The following is a 20606-nucleotide window of genomic DNA, read 5'->3' on the forward strand; positions in this document are numbered from 1 at the left end:
GATTAGCTGATGTCCTGAAGCAAGAGATTTGATAGCCTTGCACAGCTCCAGCTCTCCGAGTATATCTCTACACTGCTGTTAAATACCCATGGCTGGCTTGTGTCAGCTGACTCAGGCTCGCAGGGCTTGGGCTCCAGGCAGGGCCAGCTCCAGGCACCAGTGTAGGAAGCAGGTGCTTGGGGAGACCAATTCAAAGGGGTGGCACTCCATCTGATATTGGGGTGGCACATCCGGGTCTTCGTCGGGAATTCAGCGGCGGGTCTCTCATTCCCTCTCTTCCTCTTTGAACTGCCGCTCAATTGCTGCTGAAGAGGAAGAGAGGGAGGACCCGACGCCGAATTGCCACTGAAGAAGCAGCGCGATTGAGCTGCCGCTGAAGTGCTGCCGCTCGTCTTTTTTTTTGCTGCTTGGGGTGGCAGAAAAGCTGGAGCTGCCCCTGGCTCCAGGGCTGTTTAACTGAGGTGTAGACAGTCAGGCACGGGCTGGAGCCCGGACTCTGAGACCCTGCGTGGGGAGAGGGTTCTGGAGCCCAGACTCCAGCCTGAGCCCGAATGTCTACACTGCAATTAAACAACCTCATACTTCGAGTCCCGTGAGTCAGCTGACATAAGCCAGCCATAGGTGTTCACTAGCAGTGGAGACAGACCCTCTGTGGCCACAGTATCTGACTCCATAACTCCTGAAGCTTCAGTGAATCCTCCAGAATTTATTTCTATTTGTTCTAAATCTCCCAGCTGTCTGTTCATTCAAGCAAATGTCCCCTGGGTCTCATATTGTGCGGCAGGATCCAAAGCAGGGACTGAGCTCTTTCCTCTAAATCCATCAGAATCTGAAACATCTCAGCAAAGTCCCCTTCTTCTCTTCTTTTTTCCTAGACTAAACTACCTTTGTTCTGCCATGAAATCCCTCATCGGCATTGCCTTTCTCTAGGCCTTGCCCAGCTCAGGAGCAACAACCAAAACTGAGTGCAAGACTCCACATGAAGGTGGTCAGTGCTCTCGCTAACGCCATTGAGACACGTTCTCTGTAACCTACCACCAACACAGGCTGGCTTTTTTGAGTGCTGCTTCACTCTGGGCAGATGGTTTCATAGAGCTCTCTCCCTAGCGACTCTGAGGGCTTTCCCCACCCTAACCAATCCCATTTCTGGCCTTCAGGGAATGGAGAATCCATAGAGAATTTCAGAAACAAGAAGGATGGGAACTCACCCCCTGGACTTCCTGGAGGGCCGAGCTTAAAGTTGGGTTGACTGCTGTATCTGAAGATCGGAATATCAGGGCAGATTAAAGGTTTCTTGGTGTTGGCATTGGTGAGAATTTTCAAAGCTGCATCCTGGGAAAAAGGAAAGAGGGGAAAACAATACAACCAGCAAAACACTGTACAAGAGGCAGCAGCAAGAGGCTGTTTTTTGCTGCTCATTTAAAGGGAAAATAACTATGAAGCAATAAAGCTGAAATACTAGCAGACCCAAGACTGTGGTACTATATCTATGAGTTTTCTTGGATGAGAGGAGGCAAGTCTCCTAAACTCCAGATGCTCACATAACAGCAACTCATCACACAAACAACCCTCCCAGCCCCACGGTTCAACCTGGACAATGCAATGAACAACCAATCTAGCAATTCAATTCGACAAAATACCCCACTCACTGCCATGCCACTCTGCCCTCCCCAAACCCACCCTCAGATGCCGGAGAAACAGATGGGCCTTGTAGCATCAGTTGACCTCCAAGGTCAGCATGTTCTGGTGACTCAGGTTTCTGGTGCATTAGTAGGAGCATTTCCAGCAGATTGAGAGGAGTGATTATTCCCCTTTCGGCACTGGTGAGGACACATCTGGCGTATTGCGTCCATTTTTGGTCTCCCCACTACAGAAAGGATGTGGCCAAATTGGAGAGAGTCCAGCGGATGGCAATGAAAATGATTAGGGGCCTGGGGCACATGGCTTATGAGGAGACGCTGAGGGAACTGGGCTTATTTAATCTGCAGAAGAGTGAGGGGGGATTTGATAGCAGGCTTCAGCTACCTGAAGGGGGGTTCCAAAGAGGATGGATGTAGTGAGGCGGCCTGGCTCCCAGGTGCACCTGAGAGGGACAAGCCAGACCAGCTGCCGCAGTGGGCGGAGCCACCGCCGCCTGTCCCCGCCCCCCGGAAGTCAAGGGGAAGGACAGGAAGTACAAAAGCCCGGGCCCAGCGCTCAGTTGGAGCCCGACCGCGGGAGGAGACAGACGCTGGTGCCCGAGCTCCTGCTGAACCAAGCCTGCCCCGAGCCCGGTACCCAGAGGACGCCTGGTCGAACCTGCCCCTAGCCCGGTACCCAGAGGACGACTGGTCGAGCCTACCCCAAGCCCGGTACCCAGAGGAGGACTGGACGAGCCTGCCCCAAGCTCGGTACCCAGAGGAGGAGTCGAGCCCACCGGTGCACCCATCTCCTGAGGAGCCCATGCTCGTAGACCCCCCTGCTGAAGCTGCAACGAAACAGGTACCAGTAGAGGGGGAGAATGGAAATGGCCCGGGGATAGCCGACCCCGGTCTGGCTGCTGCTGACCCTGAGCCTATGTCAGTGTGTTGCGGCCAGGATCCCCACTGACTACAGTGGATCCACGCCGCTGTTAGGGCCCCGGGCTGGGACACAGTGGAGTGGGTGGGCCTGTGTCCCCCCTGCCACCCCACTCACGGGTGGCAGTCTCCCCCTCAACCCCAACGCTCAGGCTTAGGAGCCTGGACTTACCTGAACTGCTGCTCACCCCTGCCTGGGGGTCGGATCCCTGTGTTGGTTGCTGCCCCGCCCTGAGCTAGGGCTTGGGCTTTACAGACTTACCTGAACTGCTGCTCAGCCCTGCCTGAGGGTCTGAGCCCTGCATCTTGTTGCTGCCCCGCCCTGAGCTAGGGCCTGGGCTTATAGACTGAACTGCTACTCAAGCCTCCTGTAGTGAGGCGGCCTGGATCCCAGGCACCCGAAGGCGAAGAGTGACCCCTCACCGGAAAAGGGGACCCGCACCCGGACCCTTACACGTGGCACCTGACCAGGGACCCTTGCCCAGACATGTGGGCATGGGCCCTTGACCCTTCTGAGAGGGGACCTGCGGGGGAGAGAACCCTACCCCGAGACATGGATATGTCTCAGCTCTTCGCCTTCCTGACCGATAGCCAGGAGCGACAGCAGGCGGCCCAGCTCCGGCAACAGCAAGAGCAGCAGGCCGCCCAGCAACAGCAACAGCAGCAGCTGGTCGAGCAGCTGGGAGCCCAGCAGCACCAGCTGATGCAAGATCTGGCCACGCGCCACCAGGACTTCCAGAGGGAATTCCTCAACCAGCTGGCCGCGGCACTGCCCCGGCCTGCGGAGCCCCAGCCGGGGGGCTCCGAGGGGGCACCGCAGCCGAACCCACCCATCCGGCTGACCAAGATGAGCCCCAGTGACGACCCGGAGGCCTTCCTGGTAACGTTCGAGCGGGTCGCCGTCGTAGCCGGGTGGGCTCCGCACCAGTGGGCGTCCCTCTTGGCCCCGTACCTGACGGGGACCGCCCAGACGGTCTACCGGGGCCTATCTACGGAGGCCGCCCAGGACTATCAGCAAGTAAAAGCAGCAATTCTGGACGCCCTGGACATGAACCCGGAAACCTTTCGCCAGCGGTTTATGGGTTTGACCTACCCCACAGGGGGCCGGCCCCGGATGGTGGCCCAGGAACTAAGAGAGACGTGTAAACGATGGCTACAGCCCGAGACCCGAACGCCGGGGGAACTCATGGAGCAAATTGTGTTAGAACAGTTCCTCCATATACTCCCGCCACGGGGGAGAGCCTGGGTCCTCCGCCATCGGCCCTCGACGCTGGCGACTGCCGTCTCCTTAATGGAGAACTTCCTGGCCGCGGAGACGGCCGCGGCCCCAACCCCGCGAGTCGCCACCCCCGGGGTGGGTCGCCCTACTTTCGAGAGGAGGGCCCCCCTGGTCCGGTCGGACCCCCGAGAGTCCCCCCGTGGGCCCGAACCCCGAGGCCGACCTGTGGAGGCCCCGGGACGTCCCACGCCCACCTCGCCTCCCGGGAAGCAGGGAACCATGCGGAACTCTCCGAGAGGGGCCGCAGGAAGACGCCCCCAGCCAGACCGAACTCACCTGGGACCCTGCTTCTCCTGCGGGGAGTATGGACACCTACGCCAGGACTGCCCGACGATGGAGTGCCACTTCAGCCAAGTTTACTCCGGTGAAGGCCACGCCCGGCGTCGCCAGGCCGCCAAAATCATGGTACCCGTGGTCCTGGAAGGGTCCTCAACGGTGGCTCTCGTCGATTCCGGCTGCGGACAGACGCTGGTCTGCCAGAGCTTGGGGCCCCGGGCCGACCCACACCTGGGAACGATTCACTTGCAATGCATCCACGGGGATACTCGGCCGTACCCCAGTGCTCAGGCCCAGCTAACAATAGAAGGGGTCACCCGACGGATGGTAGTGGGCCTCGCCCCACGCCTGGCATACCCAGTAATCTTGGGCCGCGACTGGCCCGAGTTTGCGGATGTCCTCCGCCGCCACGCCGGGGAATACCCAACGATCACGCCGGCCTGGGAAGGAGAGCTTCAGGAGGCCGTCGAGGGCGAGGAAGAACCGTCCGAACCCCTCGAACAGCAGAACGAGGCAGAGGACTCCCCTGCAGGGACCCGAAAGGGCCCCCCCACCACAGACGGACTTCTGCCGCGACCAGTGGGCCGACCCCAGCCTTAAGCGGGCCTATGAACAGGTGGCCGTCGTCGACGGCACCACCATAGACTCTTGCCAGGCCACCCAATGGCCTCATTTTGAGTTACGTCAGGAACGCCTGTACCGGGTGGAGAAGGACCCCTGGACAGGCGAGCTTCAGACTCAGCTCCTCGTTCCCCAGTGTCACCGACGAGCCGTCATGAAGCTAGCCCATGACGTCCCGGCGGCTGGACACCTCGGCCAGGAGAAAACGTTGTCCCGGATTTTGATGCGCTTCTTTTGGCCTGGCGTGCATCAGGAGGTACGGACTTACTGCCGGTCCTGCCCCGACTGCCAGTTGGCTGCGCCGGCCCAGACCCCGAAGGCGCCGTTGATTTCCATGCCATTGATCGAAACCCCCTTTGAACGGGTGGCCATGGACCTGGTGGGCCTGCTCCCCAAGAGCGCGGCCGGCTTCCAGTATATACTGGTCCTACTGGACTATGCTACCCGGTTCCCCGAGGCGGTACCCCTCCGGACTATCACAGCCCGCAGCATCGCCAACGAGCTCGTGAAGATCTTTGCCCGTGTCGGGTTGCCCCGAGAAATCCTGACTGATCAGGGTACTAACTTCACCGCTCGACTATTCCGCCAGGTGTGTGAAGTCCTCGGAATTAAACAACTGCATACGTCCGTTTACCATCCGCAGACCGATGGGCTGGTCGAGCGCTTTAATCGGACCCTGAAGAGTATGCTACGGAAGTTTCCCCCAGACGACCTCCGACGCTGGGACCAGTTGCTACCCCCACTGCTCCTGGCTATCCGGGAGGTCCCGCAGTCCTACACTAAGTTCTTTCCCTTCGAATTACTATACAGCCGACGGCCCCGAGGCCTCCTGGACCTGATGCAAGAGACATGGGAGCAAGCCCCATCCCCTGCCCAAGGCCTCCTGCAATACGTGCTGCAGCTTCAAGAGCGCCTGGCCCGGACGGGGGCCCTTGCCCGCGAAAATCTGAAGGACGCCCAGGAGTCTCAAGCCCGAACTTACAATCGTGGGGCGCAGACTCGCGAGTTCCAACCCGGGGACCGGGTCCTACTCCTCCTCCCGTCTAACGAATCAAAGATCTTGGCCCGGTGGCAAGGGCCGTACGAGGTGATCCGACGGATTGGGCCGGTCACGTATGAAATCTACCAGCCCGACCGGCGAAAAAAGAAACAACGTTACCACGTAAACCTTCTGAAACCATGGTGAGAGCGAGAAGGGCTATTGATTAACCCCTACCCGCCGGACCCTGAGCTGGGCCCCCAGGTGACAGAACCAGTGGACTCCGAAGGGCCCCAGCTCGGGCCGACCCTGACGGCAGAGCAACTGAAACAAACCCAGTCTCTCCTGTTGGCCTTCCCCCGTACCTTCACAACCTGTCCGGGGTGCACCACTCTTGCCCAGCACACCATCCAGACAGAGCCCGGCGTGGTGATCCGAGGTGCAGCCAGGCCTTTGCCCTACCTCATGCGGCCGATCGTGGAGGAAGAGGCACAAGCCATGTTGGACTTAGGGGTCATCGAACCATCCCAGAGTGAATGGCGTAGTCCAATTGTCCTAGTCCCCAAGCCGGATGGCAGTAGACGGTTCTGCATTGATTTCAGGCGCGTCAACGCTATCTCGAAGTTTGATGCATACCCGATGCCCCGAGTAGATGAGTTGCTCGGCTGGTTGGGAGAGGCCCGATACATCACCACTCTGGATTTGAGCAAGGGGTATTGGCAGATTCCCCTCGAACCGGCCTCCCGGGAAAAGACCGCTTTCGCCACCCCCACGGGCCTGTATCAATTCACCGGGATGCCCTTCGGCCTCCATGGGGCCCCGGCCACATTTCAGCGGCTGATGGACCGCCTCCTCCAACCCCACCAGAACTACGCCGCTGCATACCTGGATGACGTTGTAATTTATAGCCGTCAATGAGAGGACCACCTCAACCGCGTGGCCGCAGTCCTGAGGTCTCTGCGGGCTGCCGGGCTGACAGCCAACCCAAAGAAATGTCGAATCGGGTGGCAAGAAACAAACTACCTGGGGTATACCGTCGGCAATGGACTAGTAAAACCTCTCATAGGGAAGGTTCAGGCTATTGCCTCCTGCCCCCCGGCAACTACTAAGCGCCAGGTACACCAGTTCCTGGGGCTAGTGGGCTATTATCGATGTTTCATCCCCCGATTCGCGACCCTCGCAGCCCCCTTGACCGGATTGCTGACCAAAGACAGTCCCCGACAGATACGGTGGACCCCGGAATGCGACGCGGCGTTCCAGGCCCTCAAGGACAGCCTCTGCCATGAACCCGTCCTCCGCAGCCCTGATTTTGATCGGCCCTTTATCCTCCAGACCGACGCCTCGGAGGCGGGACTCGGCGCGGTCCTCTCCCAAGAGGTCGATGGGGAAGAACACCCGGTCATCTATATCAGCCGGAAGCTATTCCCCAGGGAAAAGAACTACGCAGTGGTGGAGAAAGAGGCCCTCACTATAAAATGGGCGTGCGACGCCCTCCGGTATTATCTCCTGGGGGCCCCGTTCACACTAGTGACAGAGCACGCCGCGCTCCAATGGTTGGCCCGAATGAAAGACCACAACATGAGGCTGCAGAGGTGGTATCTGGCGCTACAGCCGTACGCCTTTACGGTCCTCCACCGAGTTGGGAAGGACCACGCGAATGCGGACTTTCTTTCCCGGCTGGGAGGCATGGACGGGTCCGGCCCCGCTGTACGGGAGCCGGACTTGCGTGGGGGTGTGTGTAGTGAGGCGGCCTGGCTCCCAGGTGCACCTGAGAGGGACAAGCCAGACCAGCTGCCGCAGTGGGCGGAGCCACCGCCGCCTGTCCCCGCCCCCCGGAAGTCAAGGGGCGGGACAGGAAGTACAAAAGCCTGGGCCCAGCGCTCAGTTGGAGCCCGACCGCGGGAGGAGACAGACGCTGGTGCCCGAGCTCCTGCTGAACCAAGCCTGCCCCGAGCCCGGTACCCAGAGGACGCCTGGTCGAACCTGCCCCTAGCCCGGTACCCAGAGGACGACTGGCCGAGCCTGCCCCGAACCCGGTACCCAGAGGAGGACTGGCCGAGCCTGCCCCAAGCTCGGTACCCCGAGGAGGAGTCGAGCCCACCGGTGCACCCATCTCCTGAGGAGCCCATGCTCGTAGACCCCCCTGCTGACGCTGCAACGACACAGGTACCAGTAGAGGGGGAGAATGGAAGTGGCCCGGGGATAGCCGACCCAGGTCTGGCTGCTGCTGACCCTGAGCCTATGTCAGTGTGTTGCGGCCAGGATCCCCACTGACTACAGTGGATCCATTCCGCTGTTAGGGCCCCGGGCTGGGACACAGTGGAGTGGGTGGGCCTGTGTCCCCCCTGCCACCCCACTCACGGGTGGCAGTCTCCCCCTCAACCCCAACGCTCAGGCTTAGGAGCCTGGACTTACCTGAACTGCTGCTCAGCCCTGCCTGAGGGTCTGAGCCCTGTCTCTTGTTGCTGCCCCGCCCTGAGCTAGGGCTTGGGCTTTACAGACTTACCTGAACTGCTGCTCAGCCCTGCCTGAGGGTCTGAGCCCTGTCTCTTGTTGCTGCCCCGCCCTGAGCTAGGGCCTGGGCTTATAGACTGAACTGCTACTCAAGCCTCCTGTAGTGAGGCGGCCTGGATCCCAGGCACCCGAAGGCGAAGAGTGACCCCTCACCGGAAAAGGGGACCCGCACCCGGACCCTTACAATGGAGCTCGGCTGTTCTCAATGGTGACAGATGACAGAACAAGGAGCACTGGTCTCAAGTTGAAGTGGGGGAGGTCTAGGTTGGATATTAGGAAAAAAAATTCATGAGGAGGGTGGTGAAGCACTGGAATGGGGTTACCTAGGGAGGTGGTGGAATTTCCATCCTTAGAGGTTTTTAAAGCCCAGCTTGACGAAGCCCTGGCTGGGATGATTTAGTTGGGGTTGGTCCTGCTTTGAGCAGGGGGTTGGACTAGATACCTCCTGAGGTCTCATCCAACCCTAATCTTCCATGATTCTATGACTCCCCAACTAGACTGAGGGTCTCCTGTAGAGAACACCCCCCAGCCAGTTTCCCCCTCCTTTTTTAACAACTCCAGCAGCTCTGCTGATCACCACTGTGGCACTCTCCCTGTGTCCCTGCAGCCCAGGGAGGGAGGAAGCAGGAGAGTGTTTGGCTGCTGGCTGAGCTCCTCTCCCGCCACTTGGGGCTGCTGCACCTTCTTTGCTTCTGGAGTCACATGTGTTGCCTCTGCCTCCACTCCCTGACTCACCTGGGCGGATGGTTTGCAAGGCAGGCAGCAGCGCTGGGACTCCAGCAGCAGAGAAGGCGCAGCAGCTCCATGTGGTGGGGGAAGAGCTCAGTCAGCAGCCAGCCACCTGGCTGTTTCCTGCCTCCCCTTGGCGGAAGGGACACAGGGAGAGTGCCACTGCCAGGCGCAGTGCTGCCTCCTTGCTACTGAGCGTCCCCACCAGAGGCGTAGGGTGACCAGGTGTCCAATTTTTGACTGGAACATCCGGTTGAAAAGGGATTTTGGCGGGTCCGGGGCCACTGAGTGTCCAGTTGGTGACGCTGCGCAGCAGGGCTGGCAGGCTCCCTGCTAGCCTCCATGCTGCGCGGCTCCTGGGAAGCAGCTGGTATGTCCACCTCTGACTCCTACATGTAGGGACAGCCAGGGGGCTCCGCCTGCTGCCTCCACCCCAAATGCTGCCCCTGCAGCTCCCATTGGCTGGGAACCGTGGCCAATGGGAGCTGCGGGGGGCAGCACCTGCAGACGGGACAGCGTGCAGAGCCACCTGGCTGAGCCTCCACATAGGAGCCGGATAGGGGACATGCCACTGCTTCCAGGAGCTGCTTGAGGTGTGTGCTGCCCGGAGACTGCACCCCGACCCTCTCCCAGGCCACAATCCCCTGCCCCAGCCCTGATCCCCCTCCCGTCCTCCAAACCCCTCAATACCAGCCCTGATCCCCCTCTTGCACTCCAAACCCCTCATCCCCAGCCCCACCCCAGAGCCTGCACCCCTGATCCCCCTCCTGTCCTCTGAACCCCTCAGTCCCAGCCCAGAGGTCCCTCCCACACCCTGAACCCCTAATTTCTGGCCCCACCCCAGAACCTGCACTCCCAGCCCAGAGCCTGTACCTCCTACCACCCCCTCACCCCTGCCTCAGCCCAGAGCCCCCTCCCATATTCTGAACTCCTCGGCTCTACCTTCCAGTCTGGAGCCCTCTTCTGCATCCCAACCCCCTCATCCCTGGCCCCACCCCAGAGCCTGCACTCCAAGCCAAAGTCCTCACCCCCTCTCGCATCCAAACCCCCTGCCTCAGCCTGGAGCCCCCTCCCGTACTCTGAATTCCTTCTGGCCCCACTCCGGAGCCCACACCCCCAGCCGGAGTCCTTACCCACTACTGCAACCCAGCCCCCCGAACCAGCCCAGTGAAAATGAGCAAGTGAGTGTGGGTGAGGAGAGCGAGCGGGGGGTATGGAGTGAGCGGGGGCGGGGCCTCAGACAAGGGGTGGGGCAAGGGTGTTCGGTTTTGTGTGAGTAGAAAGTTGGCAACCCTACAGAGGCATCCTGAGAAATCAGGGGTGGAGGGATATGACCTTGCATGCCCCCCGCATGTGTCACCTCTGCTGGGGAGGCATATGCCCCCTGAGCTACATTAAAAGGAGCTCACTTCAACTGCAAGTTTCCTTGGTTTTGCTTCTCAGATATTGTAGAACACAGATTTTAACTTTTTAGGGGCAAGAGTAACATCTTTGCTATATGATACAGAACTAAGTAACACTCGGGAATAACACACAAGAATAACCTCAAAGCTTATTCCAACAAACGCAGGGAGTGATTCAGCAGGTCTGAATGAATTGCCTGTGGCTTCCTCACTCCACGCGCTGCATGGACACACCGAGACTAGAGTGCCGCTGTGTCCCCACCACAGGCATCCAGAGGAGTCTGGGGGCATGTGACCCCCCAAGAATCTTTCATTTGTGCCCCCCCACTAGCCACAGCTCCAGAGTTCTGCACCAGCCCAAGACTCTAATGGTGCTTTGCCTGTGGAGCACAATGCAGTAAACCAAGACTTGAGGTGACAAAGGCCTGGATAATGGTAGCAAGGTCCACGCCAGACTGAAAAGGTTGCAACAGTTTGATCAGACTTATGTGGAGAAATGCTGCCCTGGCTACAGCTGCTGTCTGATCAACTCAAAGCAGCTATAGTCATTGTGAGCTGCACATTGCAAACTTGTGGGCGACAATCTCTGCCATCTCTTCTGGTTGTTTTCCCCAACCTAATCGCAGCCTCACCTGAACAGCCGGGCAGCTCTGCTATGCCCCAGTCTCAACTGGACTTTGGGTAAAGCACTCGACTGAACCTTTGTGGCTTTGTGTTGAAATAAAATTATTCCATAATAAGGGGCAAGTTTGTCACGTACACATAGGAAAAAGGAGCAGGGAAAAATGCAGCGTCAGCTATGGATAGTCTTAACTCTGGAAGATCCTTCAAGAGGAAATGTAGCCAAACTCCAATCTTGCTGACAATGGAACTTTCTGTGCCTGCATCCTATAGATAACTAACTACTTGGTTTGCAAACTAACACAAGGGGTCACAAGAGTGGCAGATTCATGTAGCTTGCTAATTATGTATGGTAATGATAGCAAATGTTGGCCAATCATAGATCTATAGATTATCATAGTCAACTGTATATAATACTTTGGTGTAAGTGTGTTCTTTGTTCTTGCTGACTTATGAGCTCAAACCCAATTGAAATAAACGGATCGCCCCTCCTGGGGCTCCTTGCTTGACTAGCTGTGTCCGTCTCTCCTTATTCCTCAGCTGGAATGGACAGAAATTTCTACAACAGTGTGATGGACACAAAGAGCTGCACGTCGGCAGCAGACCGAAGGCATTGCAAGCTACGCCTCCTCACTCACGCTCCTGGCACTGCACAGACCCACTGGATAAAAGCAGGAGACAAGGCAGGACCTTGGAACACGCACTCAAGCACTCAGGAGCGAAGAGCGAGATCCCAGCACCAACCTCTGGGATCTCTGTTGAAGGGACAAGGCTACTTGAGGGCGAGTTTCTCAGCTCTCTCTAGGGTCCACAGGTGAGTCAACAGCCCCTCATGATCAGCGGTATCTCAGGCAAGCCAGCACTACCATGTCCCTCCCACCATGGGCCTCAGCATAATTGGCATCATTTCATTGACTCTAATGGTGCTGTGTCAATTTACACCAGCTGGGGATCTGGCCCTTTTGACTTCAATGGTGTTAGGACAATTTACACCAGCTGGGGATCCGGCCCCATTACCTATGTATATTTCTCTCCCTGATTTTGAGGCTCCAGGTCAGCAACTGTGGCTTCATCACACTCTGGCCTCCACATTTACTTTACCTTAAATAAATGGTAGGAGTCACTGTCAGAAAACTGGACAGATTGGGGTCTTCTGTGATGCCACCGCCAGGGATCCACGTAGTCAGGGTATTCAGAGAAATATGGACAATCGCCTGACTCGGGCTCTCGAGCCGCAGCGGGATAGTCTCCTTGGGGAAAATGGGGGAGCAAGTTATAGACCTAAAAATAAACAGACAACATGAGGTGTGGAAGCTAAGCCAGAGCCCAATTCCAGCCCCTTCTCTGACAGATGCATCACCCCACAAACCTCCCCAATCGCCCTGGCCAATCTCCAGCACAGATGCCTCCCTCCACCCAACCCCATCTCCCGCATGGGCGTCTGTCGCTGCAGCTCCCCCACATCCATTCCTTTCTAGCACCCTGGAAGGGACAACTCCCACAATGCACCTGGCCAGTTGTCCCCTGCTGTACATGGGGGGCAGGGAATTCTCCTGCCCCTGCCCCTGCCCCTGGGGACCAGTCTGCTCTGGAGAGCGAGCTCCGGTTACCTCGGCCATTATCTCAGCTCCGAGCTCCATGTTCCCAGCTGGAGCCAGGGGGAAGGGGTGCCAGGAGGGGGGCACTGCAAGGGCTGATGGGAGAACAGGTAAGGCAAGCGGGGACCCCCCCAGAGCTAGGGGGTGACAAGTGCCATGGGAGCAGCCCTCAGACTGGGAGAGGTGGCCTCGAGGGGTGTCCCCCAGCGGCCGTGCATCGCCCTCCCTGCGAGGGGGGAGGACTCGTTGGGAGGGGCCGGGCGAGCGGCCGGGCTGCTCTGGACTCACTGTGTCGACGCTGAGCTCGGCCTCGGGCTTCATGAGCAGCACACTCTGATCCACGGCACGGACGGCGCACAGGGACCCGGGGGCAGCCTTCATCCGCAGCTGGAGCTCTGAGCCCGGCAGGGCCCGGTCCTGCGAGAAGGCCAGCTTCACCTGGCAAGGCACAGCGCGTCACAGGGGAGGGGAAAGACCCCCGGGGCAGGGGGAGACAGGCCCGGGCGGGGGTCAGGCACCGAGTGTCACTCCGGCCCCACTGGCTGAAGGGCTGGGGGGGGGGGTTGAAGCAGCCCAGGCTCATTCAGCGCCCCCGTGGGGCGGCTCAGGGAGCTGCAGTTATTCATAGACACTCCAGAGCGATTGAGGTGGATGGGGGTGCAACGACCCTGGCGCTGCTGTGAGGCCAGGAAGGGAGGGGCTGGGGGCACCCAGCGATGCCCCTGCTCATGGCTCCTGTTATGGGGCAGGGAGCGATACCCCCACCCAGAGGCTCCTCCGCCCCGAGCCCCAGGCTCACCTTGTTCGGGAGGCACTTGGCCAGTTGCAGCCGGGCGCGGTCAGCAGCCATCTCACCATCGGGCAGCACCGTGTAACCCAGCACCTTGACAGCGGGTGCCAGGTCAGCGCCAACGGGCAGCTCCACCGAGAAGGAGCCCTTCAGCCCTAGGGATGGTGGGAAACACCCAGGGGAAGTCAGGCCCAACCAGCAGAGCCCCCTCCCCCAGCCCGGCCCCTGCTCAGGGGGCTCAATCCCCAGTCGCCCTTGAGCGCCCCCTATCTGCACAGACCCCTCCCCCGCCACTTACCAGCCCCCTCCCTGAGGTCCAGCCCCTTGTGGAGGATACTGGCGATGGCTCCCTTGGCCACGACCTGCGGAGGAGGAGACGGGAGTCACTGAGCAGACGCTATATGTTGGGCTGACAAACGCCCCGACGTGGGGATGGCCGCACAGGCTGGAGTCAGGGCAGGGTGCGGCCTCTCCTACCCATGGACTGAGCCAGCAGAGGTTGGGTGCAAGGAAGAACATTCAGGCAGGTATCCCAATCCCCAGCCCCCCGAGGCCAGCCAGCCCCCGCTCTGGGGCCAGATTAGAACCAGACCCCCTAGTGGGGAAAGGGGAAAAGCCCCGTCTTGATCTTGCCCCGCCCTTTTCATTGAAAGGAACTGTCCTATTGCCCACTGGTCTGTCGTGGGATCACAGCGCTGATTCTGTACCTCATGCTCATACACACACGCACACACACACACACTTCAGTGTCCCAGGACGGGCTCACCAGGAAGATGAACTCCAGGCTCCTGGACCTGTTCCCCAGGGCCTCCCTAGCAATGACGTAATCCACCTGGAGCTGCTGGGCCTGGTCGCAGGGCAGCTCCCCTCCCAGCCCGCGGATCTTCAGGAAACTCTGGCTCTTGGAGTAGAAGGGCTCCAGGTTACGATGGGCATCCGGATAACTGGGAGAGACTCTTCCAAACACAGAGCTGCCATCCACCTGCTTGAAGTGCCCCTGGGGGATAGAGAGTGCGATGGGGATCATCAGGGATACAGAGTTCCCAGCACAGGACAGGAATGCCGCCAGGGCAAGGCAGGCTTTGCCAACTGATTTCTTCATTAAGACCCCTCACCCTGTGTCCATAAGAGTTGTAGTAGAGAGAGAGAATCTGGAGCACTGGGCCTGGTGTAAGACCTGAGGCCTGAACCAGAGTCAACATAGCCAGGTCATGCTATGAGCAAAACTCAGGCCCTGTCATAAAGCAGACGCTTGCTTACAAGTCCACTGTCTGGTACATGAACTTGGTAAAGATATGACTAGTGTTGCTAAAAGACAGGCTTTCCTAAGAAGTACTAGGTGTTCATGTAAACACATTCCAGAAGGCTAGTACAGGTACATCCTAACCTAGAGTTCTCACGTAACAGCATAAACACAATCCTTGGAGATGGTACAGGAACATGCCGACCCAAAGTAAGATAAGAATGGAATGACAGAATAGTGAATGGGGATGTAGGGTTGGTAACTAGCCATATCAGGAGTGTCATATGTAACTTGTTTGCATCAATGTATAAAAGGGGAAGTCATAAGACGGGCACCTTTGTCCAGCCGAGGGAGCAGCAGACCGTCCCACTGCTGACTGAGCTGGTCCACTGTCATGAGCATACATATGTTAGTGTACCTGCAACCACAGAACCAGGGCGCTAGGACCGTGCTTCGTGGACCATAAACCTAGCCAAGTGTCTTCATCACTGAACTATGCCTGTGGTCTTTCTTTATGAGTAACATTGAGGTCTGCTGAATTAGCAAGCTGCACTCTCTGCTAGTGCTGATAACACTGGAGCTCCAAGAACAGAAGCACTGAGCAGCTGTAAGAGGTTAGCAGCCTAGACAGCGTAACCGCAGCAGAAACAACATTTCTTAGCACTTAACAAAAGTGACATGGAAAACCCCAGTGGTTCGAATGGGGCAGCCTGACAGAGGCAATGCAGCAACCCCTGAACTGCTGGGCCCAGTTCTGGGTGTCCTCATACATCAAGTGCAGGTGTCCAGTCCAGCCGAAAGGAGATGATCAGAGGCTGGAGTGCAGGATCCCCACAGATGTTGGGATGCCCATTACTTACCCTCAGAGTGACCCTCCCAGTCCAGCCGGAGGTGTCCAGCTCGAAGGAGGCTCTGCCAGACTCGTCCGTCAGGAAGGTCTGGTCCTGCTTCACATCTCCATAGCTAACAAAGAGCTGCAGCTTCTCATTCTTCAGCGCAGAGCCACCTGCTGCCTTCAGGAGCATCTGAGCCGGGAGAGAAAGTGGGAGACGCACAACTCAGGGGAGCAGACTCCTGGGAGAGTGTTGCCCACTAGGGGCTAAAGAGCTGGCTGGGGGCAGAAAGGGACAGTGCGATCCAGCCCTGAGATGCTCTGGGAAAGCCCAGGGCTGGGAAGGGTGTTGGGGTGAGGACTGAGGGGCATTAGCAGATCTGGGAAGAAGTTTTGGCAGGACTGGAATAGCTGGGGGTGCTGGGGTGAGCACTGAGGGGTAACAGGTTGTCTGAACCCTTGAGCCCTCCCTTGGTATGTTGGACTCTACAGTCCAGCCACCCCCAGGCCCTGAATTAACCAGGGCCTCAGATCTCCCAGCCCCGTTGCTTTGCTTACACACATTCCCTCTGAGTCCCAGCTGGGCGGTGGCCAGGTTGGGCTTTAAGATTAACCCCTGAGGGACAATGCGGTAGGCAAGTAAGGAACCCGGGTGTAACAAAGGAATTTCTAAACCACAGTCACGTAGACGGCTCAAGAGTTACAGATCTTTGCCAAAGAACAAATGTGCTGATGAGCACCCTTCCCTAGTCTGACCTCACCCTGCCTCTGACTCTGGGGCTTGTCAACAGCTCAGGCTGGGCAGAATCCCTCCTGGCTTGTCTGTCTCCAGCCAGGCCTTCTGGCACGTGGTGATGGTCGGCACGGCTGCACAGAGCAGTGACCCCTCTTAAGTAGAGCCTCTCTGGACCCTCCTGCCATGTGCTCAGCTGGAAAACTCCATCTCCCTCCCCCAGACGTGCTCACCCCACATGCAGGCCCTTTAGTAGAAAAAACATTGTTCTGTGGGGGTGGCCCAATAGTTGAGAAACAATCAAAACTGATGGCGCTAGATTGCCATCTTGAGATCTTCTCCATGATCGTCCTTCAGCTAAGTGTCGCATACCTTTTCTAGGCTGGGCACCTGTCAAGAATGCAATTCGATAATCTACCTTGCGTAAATTTACGTTTGTGCACAGCACAAAATACAAAGGGACGGTACCTACCTGTTAGTAACTGGAGTTCTTTGAGATGTGGTGCCTATATGTGCTCCACTTCTGGTGCGTATGTGCCCCATGCGATGCAGATCTGAATGATTTAGCCACCAGTGGCCATTGGTTATGCCTGCGCCCTGCATACCTCCCTTGGGCACCCCCTTACCCAGGGCAGAAAGGGGGAGGAGCTGCCAAACAACCCTTTGGCTCCATCCCAACTGTCAAGACCATAACAATAGACTTGTCAGTAAAGGGGAAAGGGAGGTGGATTGTGCAGCACATTTAAACAACACATCTTAAAAATGGTACGTAACTTCCTTTTCTCCACCAAGTGCTTGTCTATATTCGCTCAATTTCTGGTGACTCACAATGTATCATAAAGCTGGAGAGGACTGAGTCTACTGAAACATTCTATCGTGCAGCTTTGTTGAACCAAGCATCAGAAGGAGATGCTTCACAATTGAGTAGTGTCTGGTAAAAGTATGTACACTACCCCATGTAGCAGCTACACACATCAGTTAAAGAAACACCCTACAAGGAAGCAGTGGAAGCTACCTGAGCCCTTATAGAATGTAATCTAACCTGCCCAGATTGTTCTAAATTCTCTCTCATAAACTATTGTAATGCAACTGGACACCCATTTGAAAATCCTCTGCATCGAAATTCCTTGACCCTTTGACATCTCAGTATAGAAATAAATAGCCTAGGAGATACCCTTAAAGGCTTTGTCCTACTCATAAGAATGGCCATACTGGGTCAGACCATTGGTCCATCTAGCTAATAGCCATCACTGGACCTATCTTCCATGAAGTTATCTAGTTCTTTTTTGAACCCTGTTATGGTTTTGACCTTCACACCATCCCTTGGCAAAGAGTTCCACAGGTTGACTGTGCATTGTGTGAAGAACTTCCTTTTGTTTGTGTTAAACCTGCTGCCTATTAATTTCACTGGGTGACCCCTAGTTCTTGCATTATGTGACAGAGTAAAAAATTCTTTATTCCCTTTTTCCACACCAGTCAAGATTGTATAGACCTCTATCTTACCCCCCCCGAGGTGTCTCTTCCAAACTGAAAAATCCCAGGTTTTTTAATTTCTGCTCATATGGAAGCTGTTCCATACCCCTAATCATTTTAGTTGCCCTTTCCTGTACCTTTTTCAATTCCAATATATCTTTTTTGAGATGGTGCGACCAGACCTGTACACAGTATTCAAGATGGGGATGTTCTATGGATTTACATAGAGGCATTTGGATAATTTCTGTCTTGTTATCTATCCTAGCCCTTCAAGCTCTGTCTTCCAGATAGAAAGACAGGGCTTGAAGGACATCTAATGTGTAAAAGCCACTTCACCCCTCAAGGAATGGGGCTTAGGAAAGAATACAGGTAAAGGTATGAAATGGTTTAAATGATAGTCTGAAACCACTTCTGAGAGAAATTTAGGATGTGGTTTAAATGCCACATTATCTTTATGAAAGACAGGCTATGATGACCTTGTAATCTGCCAACCCTTTGAGCTGATGTAAATGTTATGAGGATTGAAGTCTTCATAGACCAGCGTAGACCAGCTCAAACAGATGGTCCATCAGTCAGATAAGCACCATATTAAGGTCCCATAATGGAGGAGGCTGTTGCTCTGGGAGAAAGACTCTGTTTACTTTAGGGGAGAGAAAACTGTATAATGTTGGGCTGGTGGATGATGCGGCAAGTTCACCGCCAGATGAACCCGTACTGAGCTTACAGATGGACCAGATGTTTTCAAGGACAGCAAATATTGAAGTATATCAGGAATCGATGGCCCTGTTGGGGGCAGATTGTGTTGAGATGACCATGCAGAGAGGTGTGTCCATATCGCAGCCTAGGTACACCCTACTGGACTATTTCTACTCTGAACTAGGATGTTTTGTTCATCTGCAAAACAAGTTTTTTCTAAGTCCAGTAACCAGGCAGTTTCCATGTCGTCAGATGCAGTGATATCAGGTCTGGGTGAAGAACAGATTCATTGTTCTGGCTGACTAAGTCCGGACACAGAGGTAGTGCAACTGGAGGGGACAGTGACAGAGATTTGAGTTCTGGATGCCAGTATTGTCTGGCCAAGCTGGGGCTGCCAGTATGACCAAGGCTTTCACCTGTCTGATTTTCTGTAAGACACGTGTATCAAAGGAACGAGAGTATAAGCATAATGTAGTCCCTGAGTCCAGAGCACTAGAAAAGCATCAGCTTGAGAAGCCAGACTCTGCCCCCCTGTGAAACACAATGTGTTGCATTTTCTGTCATGCTTAGTCGCAAACAGATCTGTGTGAAGAGATCCCCATCAATGTAAAATGGATCTCATAACTGAGTCCTTTATGGACCATTCATGATTCTGCAACCAGTGTCTGCTCAGAGGATCCAACAGCATGTTCTGTAGACCTGGCAGATAAATTTCAGAAATCCTAATGTTGTGACATACATACCAGTTCCACAGAAGGATGGCCTCTCTACATACAGGGGTGGACCTGGTCCTTCCTTGTTTGTTTACATAGAATATCACACTGGTATGGTCCATCATTATCTGGATGTTCTGGCCATTGATATGGGGTGGAAAAACCATGCAAGCAAGTCAGATGGCCCCGAGTTCCAGAATGTTGAACTGTTAGGGTCTCGAGATGAGCTGCTCATCCCAGTGCAGAAGCCTGGGTCAGGATGGGCTTTGTGAGCAACAACGGTGAGAGAGGCGAACCCTTGCAAACTTGCTCCGGGTCATTCCACCAGCTGAAGGAGTTCAGGACGTCTTGTGGAATCTGCACTTTCACACCTTTGCTGTGTACACTGCAGACAACCTAAATGGTGAGTCTGGTGGATGGAGTCACCAATGTGCATGAAGCCATATGACTAGAGCCCTACCAAATTCACAGTCCATTTTGGTCAATTTCATGGTCACAGGATTTTTAAATCGTATATTTCATTATTTCAGCTATTTAAATCTGAAATTTCACGGTGTTGTAATTGTAGGGGTCCTAACCCCAAAAGGGGTTGGGGGGGGGTCACAAGGTTATTGTAGGGTAGGTTGTGGTACTTCTACCCTTACTTCTGTGCTGCTGCTGGTGGTGGCGCTGCCTTCAGAGCTGGGCAGCTGGAGAGCAGTGGCTGCTGGCCGGGAGCTCAGTTCTGAAGGCAGAGCCATCGCCAGTAGCAGCACATAAATAAAGAGGGTATGGTATGGCATTGCAACCCTTACTTCTGCACGGCGGCTGGTGGAGCGCTGTCTTCAGAGCTGGGCGCCCAGCCAACGGCTGATGTTCTCCGGCCACCCAGCTCTGAAGGCAGCGCAGAAGTAAGGGAAGCAATACCATGACCCGCCCTAAAATAATCCTGTGACCCCACCCCCACTACCCCATTTTGGGTAGGACCCCTAATTTGAGAAATGCTGGTCTCCTCTGTGAAATCTGTATAGTGTAGAGTAAAAGCACACAAAAGACCAGATTTCATGGGGGGAGACCGGATTTCACAGTCTGTGATGTGCTTTTCACGGCTGTGAATTTGGTAGGGCCCTACATATGACCCAGCAATTGGAGACTGTAGTGGGTTAGCTCTGGGTCCTCCCGCTCTGGGTCAGTAGGAGGTGTCACCCAGAGTCAGGGAATTAGCAGAGTAATAAGCAGAGCACCAAACAGTCTAGAAGCTTCTGGCCCTCAGGCAGGGCAGGACAACAAGCAATCAGTGGGTTCTGGCCCTCAGGCAGGGCAGAGTAAATCAGCAGTCTGTGAGCTCTGGCCCTTAGGCAGGGGCAGAGCTGCAATGAGTCTAGGAGCCCAGACCCTCAAGCAGGGCAGAGCATCAAGCAGTGTAGGGGCTCAGGCCTCAGGCCAGGCGGAGCACCAAAGGGTCTGTGGGCTCAGGAGGGGGGTTCTCTGACCTCTGAGGCGGGGTGGAGCAGTAGACAGTCTATTGCCTGACATCTTGGCTCAGGGAGACAGCAGACAAACACAGGC

General features: G+C 56.1%; 1 protein-coding gene across 19 annotated transcripts in view; it reads right to left on the minus strand.

Moving 5' to 3' along the window:
- The window catches only part of LOC120385046 (alpha-2-macroglobulin-like protein 1), a 224513-nt gene that overhangs the window by 175762 nt on the left and 28145 nt on the right, over positions 1-20606 (minus strand). For 16 of the 19 annotated variants that reach the window (XM_039504140.1, XM_039504130.1, XM_039504138.1 and 13 more), the window contains exons 11-17: positions 15472-15636; positions 14135-14365; positions 13667-13730; positions 13378-13523; positions 12867-13016; positions 12082-12261; positions 1209-1332 (exon numbers count right to left, since the gene is read on the minus strand). The exons of the other annotated variants lie outside the window; for them this stretch is intronic. In XM_039504140.1, coding sequence (XP_039360074.1) covers positions 1209-1332; positions 12082-12261; positions 12867-13016; positions 13378-13523; positions 13667-13730; positions 14135-14365; positions 15472-15636 — 1060 coding nt within the window. The remainder of the gene's footprint in view (positions 1-1208; positions 1333-12081; positions 12262-12866; positions 13017-13377; positions 13524-13666; positions 13731-14134; positions 14366-15471; positions 15637-20606) is intronic. 19 annotated transcript variants of the gene reach the window in all.

This window comes from Mauremys reevesii, linkage group 17, assembly GCF_016161935.1.
Source record: "Mauremys reevesii isolate NIE-2019 linkage group 17, ASM1616193v1, whole genome shotgun sequence".
Lineage (NCBI taxonomy): Eukaryota > Metazoa > Chordata > Testudines > Geoemydidae > Mauremys > Mauremys reevesii.